The sequence below is a fragment of the Nymphalis io genome, chromosome 24, assembly GCF_905147045.1.
Source record: "Nymphalis io chromosome 24, ilAglIoxx1.1, whole genome shotgun sequence".
In the NCBI taxonomy this organism is placed as follows: Eukaryota; Metazoa; Arthropoda; class Insecta; order Lepidoptera; family Nymphalidae; genus Nymphalis; species Nymphalis io.
The window spans coordinates 4,490,713-4,504,351 of NC_065911.1; the positions used below are offsets into that span (position 1 = coordinate 4,490,713).

The following is a 13,639-nucleotide window of genomic DNA, read 5'->3' on the forward strand; positions in this document are numbered from 1 at the left end:
TTCAGATATATCTATAGCCTTTTTTTTCTTTACGCTGGACGCGTTACGGGAACTGTGGGGGGGTACGTTAGGGCTCGCCGGTGTCCAAGGCGCCGAGTGCACTCCGAACATCGGAATACCCACTAAAAAACCAGCGGTACCCTTTCCGTCTAAACGAGGAGCGCCACGGGATCGTTTTCGCATGCTACCGTGACGCTCTGACGGCCGGCCCGCCGGGCCTAGATATATCTATAACCTATTCCAACCACAGGAGGAATATATACATATACAACTTTACCATTAAATTGACGCATTATTTTTGGTTGAGATCGAATTTTGTATTTGCCTTGTTATTTTATGTATATGTATTATTTTTATAATAATCTTTAGTTTTATTTTACCATCGTATTATGTGACATAAAAAGGGGTATTACATTTCCACCGCCGTTTTTCATTAAACGGTTAACTTTGTTGTTCTTATTCTAAGAAACTAAAAGATGTTGAAATTTTGATCTTATTGAAAAATGAAGAACAATTATTAGTTTAGATCAAAGCGGCCTCAATTTTCTCAATTTGGTATTGGTATTTATACAAAGTCAAAATTCCAAAGCAAGTTTACGTAAAATGCGCGAATGCACTTTTTTTAGTTCGTATATTGAACTACAAGTACTATACAGTGCTTACTAATTTGAATAGAAAAAATACAATACTATATTTTAAACAGTGATTTAGTCCATAACGGCGTCATTTTATTTTATATTTGCATGAATTAACTATAAAAAATTCACATTAAAAGGCATAAAACTACTAAGAACGTTCTGTTCGAGCGTGCTCCTGAATAATTAATTATTATTAAGAAAAAATTACCAAAATTGACGTTATTTCATAAAGAATATATATTTTTTAAATTATTTTAATAAATATCTAATTAAAAGACTTTTAAAAAAACATAATTACAAAGTCTAAAATGCTAAAAAATGCAATGCGTTGGGTAATGGAGAAATGGGCATTCGAATTCAGTACTGCGCAATCGCTAGAGGTAGGATCAATTTTTAAACTCCAAACCACTCCACACAATAGAGCGTAAACTGTATAGTGCGCCTACCTATTGTAGATACTAGATCATTTAATTTTTTTTTAAACCAAGGTAAATAGTTAAATATAAGCAATCTCAATCAAAAGAATTAATAAAAACACTTATCTAATGATCTTAAAAAAAACTAAAATATAAAGGTAATACAAAACTATATAAGAAACAATAGCTCTACGGCTTACGAACCGCACACAAGTCCCAGGTTGGGCTATTATCACAATTACAAGCACAAGCTTTATGTTTAATTGGAGGAGTAAATTACTAAAATTCCTAATTTTAGTAAATTCCTTTAATGGGGATTACTATTATTCTAAAAAAAATAGTATAATAATGTATACGAGGAAAGCCGCGGGAGGGATAGGACTGCACTAGCAGTAGCAGCAACTCGAATGCACTCAAACTCAATCACTGAACACACTTAAATCACTCAGTGAAAAACACTGAAATTTCACAAAAAAATAATCTTTTATGGATTTTGAGATATCTGCCTTGCCTTTACGAAGACGGGACTGCATCCGTGCGGACGGATGATGTTTTATCTGAAGACTTTCATCCCAGCGCTGGAGTTCGCCAAGGATGCATAATATCATCGTTCTTGTTCAATGCTTACACAGAACCGGTAATGCGCATTGCGCTTGAGGACTGGAGTGACGGTGTTGCAGTTGGTGGGCGCAAGATTACGAATTTACGCTATGCCGACGACACGACCCTGTTTGCGTCTGACGCGGTTCATATGGAAGGATTGCTTCTTAAAATGGAGCGCGTATGCCAAGAATTCGGATTAATGCTTAACCGCAGTAAAACGAAGATGATGATTGTAGACCGGGCGAAAAACAACTCGCCCGAGATCACTCAGAACTGTGAGGTCGTCTAATCCTATATATATCTGGGAGCTTTAATATCGAATAATGGCGGATGCGTAGATGAGGTCAAGCGACGTATGGCAATTACAAGAACTGCAATGGAGAGGCTGAAGAAAATATGGAGGAACAGAAACATTACCAAAGCAACCAAGATCCGGCTCGTACAAACGTTTGTTTTCCCCATATTTTTATACGCTGCGGAGACGTGGACTTTGCGGCAGGTCGAAAAAAAGAAGATCGATGCTCTGGAAATGTGGTGCTGGAGACGAATGTTAAGAGTTTCGTGGATCGAATTTCGCACCAATATCTCCATTCTTCAAGAACTCGGCATCAAACAGCGTCTTTCGGCGCTGGTTCGAAAGCGCATATTAACATTTTTTGGACACGTCTCCCGGCAAGGAAATGACTCCATTGAACGCCTTGTTATTTAAGGCAAGGTGTATGGCATCAGACCACGTGGAAGGACGCCCATGCGATGGACCGACCAAATAAAAACAACTGTTGGCGGTCCTTTGCATGAATGCACGAGGCTTACCACTGACAGGGACATATGGCGCAGACTCGTGAGGCGAATAACATCAGCGCCGAATAATTTATAATACTTCATGGCGACCACGACCGCTCTGACAAGAGTGACACGACGAAGAAGAAGAAGAAGAAGAAGCCTTCCCTAATTATTGAATTGCTTATCATAATTGACAATATTTAAAGAAAAAAACAATAAATTAAAAAATAGAAAACTATCAAGATTGCTTAGTCACAGCGACAGCGCTGTGTCGTAAAGTCAAGAAGCCGATCGAGCCGTCGTCGTGCGTAAGTACCTAATTGTATAATAGGCCCGTTAACATAATTAATATACCAACACATAATTAGACACATAGCGAATGATACAATTTATTTTTGACTGATTGTACGAGTTCAATCGATGTGTGTATATTCATTGTTTTTAAACATTATATGAAACGTTTTTTTTACGTATTTTTTCTGTAAATCCTACAAATTTTCGTTTTCTAATAAAAATATAAAAACTTTTCTTTGCAAATTAATAAGCGTTTCAAAAAAAACCGGCCAATATGTACAAATACATAAATCGCGCAATCGCAAATCGCAAGATCGATGCGAATGCTTAAAAAATGTGTAATTTACAACAATTTAATGTTTTTTTTTTTTTATAGAAAAGGAAGGCGGACGAGCATATGGGCCACCTGATGGTAAGTGGTCACCAACGCTCTTAGACATTGGCATTGTAAGAAATGTCAACCATCGCTTACATATCCAATGCGCCACCAACCTTGGGAACTAAGATTTTATGTCCCTTGTGCCTGTAATTACACTGGCTCACTCACCCTTCAAACCGGAACACAACAATATCAAGTATTGCTGTTTTGCGGTAGAATATCTGATGAGTGGGTGGTACCTACCCAGACGAGCTTGCACAAAGCCCTACCACCAGTAGATGTATTCCATTTACTAAAACTTTAGTATATTGTAATGCTACTGGCACCAAATGTGTGTGCAAAATTCCAGGTTTATCGGTTAGGTTAGGCTACTGAATGCGCAATGCAAATTCATTTGCAAAATTTGCCACAATATATTAAAGCGCGCTAATTTCGCATACTTGAGTTTTTCGTATTTGTTTTTCTGAAAATTCAGATTCATAATCCCGTGTATAAGCCACAAAGGTATATAAGGTAGGTAAAGTTTATATTTTCATATTATCGTCTTAATTGAAAGATATAAATATTAAACATTTTTTTATTAATTTGGTAAATTCATTTTATTTAAAGTAAAATATCTTCAGTAGTTACTAACATTTATAGTATTTGTTATTACTAACGCTTAGTAATAATAAATACCATAAATAGCTTAGAAAGCTAAGACGTAAATAAGTAAGTAAGCGTAGATAAAATAATATTGAGTTTAAAGATTTAATATTAAATAGCATTTTAAAATTAGCGCCTATTGGCTATGTACAGATAAAAAATAAACAAGAATGAAATTTGTCGTTCTTGTTTATTTATCTGTTTCGAACAATTTTCATAAAATGGCGGATTGAAGAACTCGAAAACAAGCATTGCTGCGCTTGTAACTGTGAACTAGTTAGCAAAATTTCCGATCGTTTTGCCGGGAATGTCAAATTTTTTATCAAAACAAATCAAAACTGATATAACGAAAATTATTATAATAATTAAATGTGAATGAGTGTTAATGTAACTTCGATTTAAAAAATATGACAGAAATTGGGTTATTGTATATATATACGTGTTTTCGATGAATCTTATAATGGCCTACGTCTACAACAGCTCAAAACTACAAATTGTTTAAATAAATATTAATTTATATATGAATACAATAATTTTCTTAGTAACATGGAAAAAATAGTGGTTAAAACTGAGGTCCAACCGAATGGAGATATACTGCTTTTTTATGTTGATGGTAAGGTTAAGTTTTAATTAAAAACACTTATAAAGCTAACTGAGAACAGGTGGACTATACTAATATAATTATGTGAAATTATTGTCAAGATTTTAAGTATTAAAATTCTTGTTTATTACTTAGTACAGAAATAAAATTATATGAAATTGTTATATATTTACTAAAGTATAAGTTTGAACTTATATCAATTCCTAAAATTTGTGTTATAGCCGTTGATATTTTACCAAATATACGAAATGAACATAATGATAAGCTTGAAAATAACTAACCCAGGCAGATGGTCCAATAATTATTTTATATTAGTACATAGTTACTGTTAATGTCCCACTGCTGGGCAACATTAACAGTCTTTTGAGGAGAAGGTTTGGAGCTTATTCCACTACACAGCTCCAATGCGAGTTGGTGGAATACACATGTGGCAGAATTTAAATGAAATTAGACAGATGTAGGTTTCCTCGCAATGTTTTCCTACACCGTCAAGCACGATATGAATTATAAACACAAATTAAGCACATAAAAATTCAGTGGTGCTTGCCCGGGTTTGAACCCACGATCATCAGGATTCATGAGTTCTAACCACTAGGCCATCTCGGCTTTCAAATCAAATGCAATTAATGTTTAATCTTGCTTATCATTTCAAAGAACCAAATTAAAAAAAAGTATTATTTGTATTTATACAATTATTTATTATATAATTAAATGAAATTTTTATTAACAGAAAATGAAGAAACAGATCTACAAGATTTGGAGAATGAAGCTCAAAATAATGTTCAAATTTTGCCAGATACTAAGTATATCATCGAAGAAGATCTCGGTGGAGGGGAATCAGCTGAAGAACTGGATATAGCTCAGGCATCAGAACAAGTTTCGAATGAAATCTGGCTAGAGGATGAAATAAAGCGACTCATAGTTTTCTATCTTGATAATAAAGAAACATTTCTTAGCGGAGCTACAAAGAAAACACATTTATGGGCTGTTGCATGTAAGACAATGCTGGCTGGTAAAACTCCTATATCCTGTGAAGTTAAATTTAGAGATTTAAAAAGAAAATATGTCCAAGTATGCCATGAAAATCAGAATGGAGAGACCATTAACTGGCATTATTACGATTTGTGTAACCAGGCTTTTCATGATGATAACTTTGTTAAAATGTGCCTCAGTGAAACTAGTCGTGATAATCAAGTTACTGTGAATATGCCTGTTAAAAATGTCGTCAACCAAGATGGTATATTAGTTGTAAAAAAAGTGAACAGTGGCCAAAACAAGGATGAGCAAGTAGAGGCAATGCTCAATTCATACATCAAACATAAGTCTTTCTTTCAGAAGCAGTATAATTCACAGAGAGGATTATGGGAGGCTATCGCTATGGATTTGGGAGAAGAAGATGTTGATTATTGGCACAAACGTTTCTTAAACTTCAAACAACATTATATAAGGATGATCTACAAACGCAAGGAAAGTGGGGCTGGAAGTATTAATTGGCCATATATGAAATATTTTGATCAAATATTTGGTGACGATGAAGATTTCTTACGCAAATATTTACATAATGAAGAAAATGACTCAACAGTCTCTATATTAATTGAAAATTATGAAAATTCCTGGAACGACGTAGAAATAACCTTTTTGGTTAAGTATTATTTTGATTGCTTCAATGAATTCCATGATCCGAGCATACCAAATCAATTCTTATGGCAAGAAGTGGGCAGATTATTAGATAAAACACCAGAAAATTGTGAGAAAAAATTTGAAAAACTCAAGGACAGGCATTTTGATAAACTTATAGAGGGTAACTATGATTTAGCAAATAGAATACCATTAGCTATAATCTTTGATAACATAATAGCTAAGGAAGTAGAAATGGAAGTTAACAATCCCGAATTAGATGGTCCTGATCTATGGAAGACGGAACAAATTGATGAATTAGTTCAGTATCTGTATGAAAATATAGATATGTTAAAAGATCCTGTGTGTTATTATGTTAGTTGGGCATCTCTTGCGAGGAAATTGAAAAGAAGTGTAACATCTTGTCGGAAACAATGGAATGATCTGACTACGCTTTATAAGAATATTTTAGACGATAAAAAAGAAAATCCTGATATGCAAATTGACTGGAGGTACATTGATTTATTTGATAGGATATTTGATTATGGTATGGACAGTAATCTGCTGGATGGATACGAGAAATTGAAAGAACTGGGCCAGGTTAATAAATCGAATAAAGTAGGAGGTAAGTTAACTATTCAAAAGTATTTCCATACAGTTATATTTATTTGATAGTGGACTATGTATATACTGAGTTTCTTGCCACTTTGTCTAATTCCATACAAGACATATAAATTGAATTATTAACTCGACCATGTTTTTCACTTTTACGTTTTAGTTACGGTTTTATTCTTGACGGTAATATCTACTTGGCTCTCATTTCACATTTATGTTTTTGATGGGATATCATTACTTTTTGTACAGAAATTATCTAGTAAATTTTTATCATTTTATTATAATTTTTCAATTAATTGATTCCATGGTCAGTTTTGAGGGATTTTGAATCCCTCAAAACTGACCATGCTGGAAGGACTGCTCATGCTTTTGCTCTCACACATGACTTGACCCAACTGGTTGATCAGCCCACCAGGATCCCAGACATTGATGGGCAAGCACCTTCTCTACTGGACCTTCTGCTGACTTCTCACCCGGTGGAATATCAGGTTGTGGTTCAGGCTCCTCTTGGCTCTTCGGATCACAGCCTTATTTCTACCAGAGTGCCACAGGCCAAGCTGCCGCCACTAGCGGTATGCAAACGTCGCGTTTGGCACTATAAGTCGGCGGATTGGGACGGTATGCGCGATTACTATGCTTCGGTCCCTTGGAAGGAACGTTGCTTCAGTGGGAATGACCCGACAGCTGGTGCCGCTGCTGTTGCTGGCGAGATCATGCTGGGAATGGAATACTACATTCCTAGCTCAGATCTCGTCAGTAGGAGTACGCGTAACCGTTGGTTCACTCGTGAATGTGCCGATGCTGTATCATCTAAGCAGGCGGCATATCGCAAGTGGTTCAACGGCTGTATTAGCGGGGCATCTAACATTGACTCACTGAAAGCAAACTATAATAAAAATTCCAAGTCCTGTAGAAAGGCATACACGAGAGCGGATGCACAGCGCATTGTACAGATTGGTCATGACCTTGTTTCGCATCCTAGGGGCTCCCGTAGCTTCTGGCGTCTGACCAAGTCTGTGCAAAACTATTTCTGCCAACCTTCGCTGCCACCGCTCAGAAATCCGGACGGATCGCTAGCTCACAGTCCGCAAGAGCAAGCTGATCTCCTGGCTAAACTCTTTGCCAACAATTCCGTCATCGATGATTGTAGTGCACTGCCACCTACAATACCTGCATGTGACCATACGATGCCTGACATTAAAATCAGGCAATGTGATGTGCGTGCGGAGCTGCAATCACTTGATGTACGGAAAGCTAGCGGTCCCGATGGAATACCAGCCATAGTGCTGAAGAAGTGCGCAGCGGAGCTGTCTCCTGTGTTAACGCGCCTGTTCCAACTTTCTCTCTCTTCGGGAAGTGTGCCGGAGGCTTGGAGAAGAGCTAATGTGCAAGCGGTTCCCAAAAAAGGGGATCGGTCTGACCCGGCAAATTATCGGCCAATAGCTATCACCTCAGTACTTTGTAAGGTGATGGAACGGATTTTAAACAACCAACTGATCCATTACCTAGAAGATCACTGTCTAATTAATGATCGTCGGGTTTCGACCAAAACGGTCCACAGGTGATCTTCTAGCGTACGTAACACACCTCTGGGGTGAAGCTATCGACAAGCATGGAGAATCGTTGGCTGTCAGCCTCGATATCTCCAAAGCTTTCGACAGGGTCTGGCACAGAAGTCTTCTCTCCAAGCTACCGGCATATGGTCTGCCTGCTCAGCTATGCACCTGGATTGCCAGCTTCCTACACAAGCGTAGCCTTCGTGTTTTAGTAGATGGTTGCGCTTCACAATTCTATGTAGTGAATGCTAGGGTCCCCCAGGGATCTGTGCTATCTCCCACACTCTTTCTTTTGCATATCAATGATATGTTCTCCCTTGGGAACATACATTGCTATGCAGATGATAGTACAGTGCATGGTGGATACCACGGACGCGCAGTGGCTGGGCGGGCGGAAACTGAGGAGAGGCGGGAGAATCTTGTCATTGAACTCGATAGGACGTTAGAGCTCATCGTCAAATGGGGCTCTGATAATCTTGTTGAGTTTAATGCCAAGAAAACACAGGTATGCGCTCTCACGGCGAAAAAGTCAACATTTTCCCCTCTTCCCTCCCTCTGTGGTACTCCGCTGGTGATACAAAGCAAAATCGCCATGCTGGGGATTGACGTTCGCTGCGACCTTAGTCCAAGGGATTACATCGAGGCTGTTATAAAAACAGCTTCACGGAAACTCGGAGTTCTGAACAAGGTGCGGCGCTTTTTCACGCCACAACAACTGTGCCTGCTGTACAAAACACAGGTACGGTCTTGCGTGGAATATTGCTCGCACCTTAGGGATGGCTCCGCTAAGTACCTACTTGAGGCCTTGGACCGGTTGCAGCGACGTGCCGTACGCATTATTGGCGACGTAAAGGTCACAAACACCCTTGAACCTTTACAATTGCGCCGTGAGATAGCAGCACTGAGCGCTTTCTATCGACTGTATCACGGCGAGTGCTCTGAGGAATTATTCTCTCTAATTCCTGCTTCCCCCTTCCTTCTTAAGTCCACGCGAGCTGGTTCTCGATGTCACCGCCTAACTGTGACATCAATTCCATCGCGAACAAAGAAATTTGGCAACTCCTTTCTTTGTCGCACTTCCCAAAAATGGAATTCCTTACCAGCTCACGTGTTCCCCTCCTCTTACAACCCGGGTTCCTTCAAACGAGGCGTGAAGAGGCATCTTGCGGGCCGGCAAGGCGAAGGCGGCTAGTGCAGAACGTTTTTCCTGTCTGTACTGGCCGTCGTCGCGTTTGGACTCTACTACCACTTACCATCAGGTGGAGTAGAGTCATTTGCTCTCCCGGCGAATATAAAAAAAAAAAAAAATTCTGTTAGGAACACTTATTTATAGTATATATATACTTACTTATTCAAACATATCATTTTTTTTATAGAATAGGAAGGCGGACAAGCATATGACCCACCTGATGGTAAGTGGTCACCAACGCCCTTAGACATTGGGACTGTAAGCAATGTTAACCATCGCTTACATCGCCAATGCGTCAACCAACCTTGGGGTCTAAGATTTTATGTCCCTTGTGCCTGTAATTACACTGTTTGTATTAAAATTATTTAATACATAATTATTACATTACATTACAGGCACTATAAGTAAGTGTTCTTAATAGAATCAATTAATTGAAAATATAATAAAATTATAAAAATTTACTAGTTTCTGATTTATTCCCTTTTGTTCACCCAATTACCTATCTGGATGCCAAATTTGAACTTTCTAGGTCATCTGAAACTGGGTTAAATTTTTGATCTATAGGTCAGTCAGAGATAAAAATTACGATTTTTGGGAGTTAATATCTAAATAACAGTTTGGTGTGTTTATGAATTTTGGAGCACATATCTATCTCGCAAGTCTTAATGTATAAACCATTTGACATGTTTATGTGAAATATTTTTTGCGTTACGAGGCGGTCAAAAGTGGCTCCAAATGGTTCGTGTAATATTACACACAGTGCTGCTCGCCAGTTCTGTTAGCTTGAACTTGGCTAGACGCGCTGACGCGTGTCTAGATAAAATAGTTTTACACGTAATTTGCTAACAAAGGCTTTAAATTATTATGCAATAAATTTAGAATTTTATATTTAATAAGATTGATATGCAATTTGATTTATCAATCTGAATGATTTTTTATTCCATAGTCTTTTAATTAATTATTAATTTAAATAGAATGGAACTATTTGATACTAAAACATACATCCATAGGGGATTATGATAGGGGGATATTCATATCTTTAAGTTTTTTTGTTTTTATCTGAAAGTAATTCATTTAACTATCATTATACTTTTATATTTCGCTGGTCTAGTGGCTACATATAAGGCCAAAGACCCGGAGGTCCTGGGTTCCATGGGAGGTTTGGGTTAATCCCAGGTCGGGCCAATAAAAAATTATTGAGTTTTTCGGTCGAAAATTCTCCCGTGCCTCGGAAAGCAACGTAAAGCCGTTGGTCCTGGGACTGAACTCTTTTCAGTCGTATCGGATTGCCCTCCCATCGGATTATGATAGTGAGGGAATAGAGTGCACCAGTGTTTGCAACACACACTTGTGAACTATAATATGTCCTGCGCAGTTGGCTAATCTCTCTTGAGATTGGCCGCCGTGGCCGAAATCGGTCTGGAGGACATTATTATTATTATTACTTTTATGCCATAGCACACCTTAATACAAGACAATGATATAAATAAATTATTTAATTGTGACTTATATATGTTTATTTATATGTATAAATATGTCTATTTATTTTTAATGTAACCTATGCGACACTAATAGTATGGTTGACATTAGTGAATAAGACTGGATTATATACTTAACTCACTACATGCCTATTAATAAAAATACAATTTGATATTTACAGTTAAGAAGATCACCATCAAAGATAATGATGACAAATTCCTTGAAAATGGAACAGACGACGAGGAGTTCTACGACGAAAGAGGTTTTACAAAACGTTCCAAGAAACGGAACGGTGACGCCAAAGCGTTCAAAATACTAGAATTCTATTTAAAAAATAAAGATAGATTTGCATCATCACAGCAAAAGAAATTAGCACTATGGGAAATATTGGCACGCCAAATAGGTGTTACAGCAACGGAATGCGCTCACAGATTTCGTAATTTCAAACAAGTGTACACAGGATATGTTCAAAGAGAAATAAATAAGCCTGAAATGCCAATACTCTGGCCATATTACAACCTTTGCAAGAAAGTATTTGGATATAGAGCCATAAAATCTAAATTGAAAAACGGAAAGATGGATTCGGATGATGCAGAAGATTGGTCTGCAAAAGAAATCAAGCAATTGATCAATTATTTCTCTAGAAACTTCAGTAATTTCCAAGAAAATATAGAAGAGAAAAGCAAATGGACGGAAATAGCTCAAGAAATTGGTAGAACCGAAACGAGTTGTTGTGACAAGTTCCTCGAGTTGAGGAAGTCGTACAGAAAGTTGAAGACAATGAAAGCCCGTAATCCAGATGTCAAAGTGTCCTGGAAATATTTTAATATGCTTGATGATATTTATAAATATGGTGAACAAAATTGTGAAGTTCTGGAAACTATGGAAGTTGACGATTGCAATGACGAGGATAATGCATTAAAGCTGGAAATGCAGGAAGGTTAGTATTACATGACATATACATAGCTTTTTTTAAAGAAGTAAATAGTATTTTATAGTTGTATTTCTTTTGATTAATTATTAAAAAAATATATTGCTTTATCTTTTGATTTGCCAACAGATTAAATAATGTATAAAGAAATAAAATAGAATTAAATTAGTGTGTTATATTAAAACAGTACTTGAAGAACCATTTTTTTTTTGCAGACGCAACTTTACATTTAATTATAATATGTTTTAATAATACAATTTTGGCTTGTTTACAGATGACGATTACCAATGTATCATCGTTATACCTGAAGGCGAAGACATTGATAATGCTCAAATCATTATCCAAGAACAAGATCAGGAGACCACAGAAATGACAAATTCAAAGCAAATCATAACAAAGTGGAATAAAAGAAGCAAAAAGCGACTTCTAATACTTTATTTAAATTATCTAAGGACGCACAAAGGACAGGAGATTAATCAAAGAGAAATGTGGACGGAGATTGCGTCGAAGTTAGATGAAAAAACACCCATTTCTTGCAAGAAAATGTTCTTAAAATTAAAAAATCAACACAAGCAACTTAACGAAGCTGATTTCAAACTTCCATATAGCGTCCTCATAGAAAAAATCCTAACTTTCAAACCTAAATTTGTCAAATCAAACAAAAATAAGGATTTAGAGGACATTAATACTTATGAAGACATACCAATGTCCGATGAGAAGGTGTACAATGCTCTAAACTATTACTTGCAAAACCTTGAAGACTTCGTCAGCCCGAAGTTTGAGCAGAAATATCTTTGGACGGAACTAGCGAAATTTATTTCAGAGCCAGTCAACAAAATATTCAGCAAAATTAACTACTTGAAGCAGACATTTGATAGTGAAATAGACACTCCCTTTAAGGAGATCTTACATGAAATATTAACAAAGGAAAATGCACTCAGAGAGGAAATAAATAAGGATCCTGATCCAATAACAGAGGAGGATAGTGAACAAACATGGTCCGATATTGAAACTGAACGTCTTTTAACGTGGTACTTGGCCCATTTGGATAAGTTTAAGAACCCGAAGTTCGTTCGTAGCTATCTATGGATGGAGGCGTCCGATATATTGAAAAAGAGTCCATTAGTTTGTTCAAAGAAAATGTCCGAAATACGATCCCAGTATAGGACGATGGTTAGAGAAAATCCAGAGGAATTAGACAATTGGAAATTTTACAATCTGTGCCAGAGAATCTATGGAACTGGAAAGAAAAGCTCGAATAGTACTAGAGGTCTAGAAGATATATAAAAAGTTTGACAAAAATGAATCTTAATAGCCTATTCCAATTGAAGGAGTAAATATAAACAAACCATAGATTTACATCTTCCATACGACTTGCTATAGTCCTGCTGTATTATACACAAAAAACAGTTCTTGATTAACATTTAACCTAACTACTGTTATGTACTTGATTTTACTTCCAGTTAATAATATGAATAATCTATAGTATTCTTTATGGATTCGCGTCCATAAAGAATACCATAGATTATTCAAAATAAAGACCAATGATATTGCGTCAATTCAATGTCAAAGTTGTTTTGTCTTTAATCCTGTGATTGGAATAGGCTATAGAAATATTTAAGTGACTATTAATATCTGTCTATTTTAAATATACATTTTAAAAATTAAATGTTCTTCATCAGACAAGGCATTTAGTGTAAATATTACAATTATGTATTTATGTAACTTTTTAGTTGTAAATGCATATACGACATTAGGAATGAACACAACACTCATTGAAATTATTTCCTATTTTATTTTATATATATGACAATATGCACACAATTCCAGATAAGATATGTGTTATTTAAGTACCAATAAAAAAAAGTAAAAAATTAAAATGAATGAATTAAA

The 13,639-nt window shown here is 36.4% G+C and overlaps 1 protein-coding gene across 1 annotated transcript; it reads left to right on the forward strand.

Annotated features, from left to right (window-relative positions):
* Positions 1–4,001: 4,001 nt before the first annotated feature.
* LOC126777839 (uncharacterized) lies at positions 4,002–13,596 on the forward strand. Its single transcript, XM_050501059.1, has 4 exons — positions 4,002–4,371; positions 5,090–6,601; positions 10,997–11,755; positions 12,021–13,596. The coding sequence occupies exons 1-4, from the start codon at positions 4,305–4,307 to the stop codon at positions 13,031–13,033; spliced, it is 3,351 nt and encodes a 1,116-aa protein (XP_050357016.1). The 5' UTR covers positions 4,002–4,304; the 3' UTR covers positions 13,034–13,596.
* Positions 13,597–13,639: the final 43 nt, after the last annotated feature.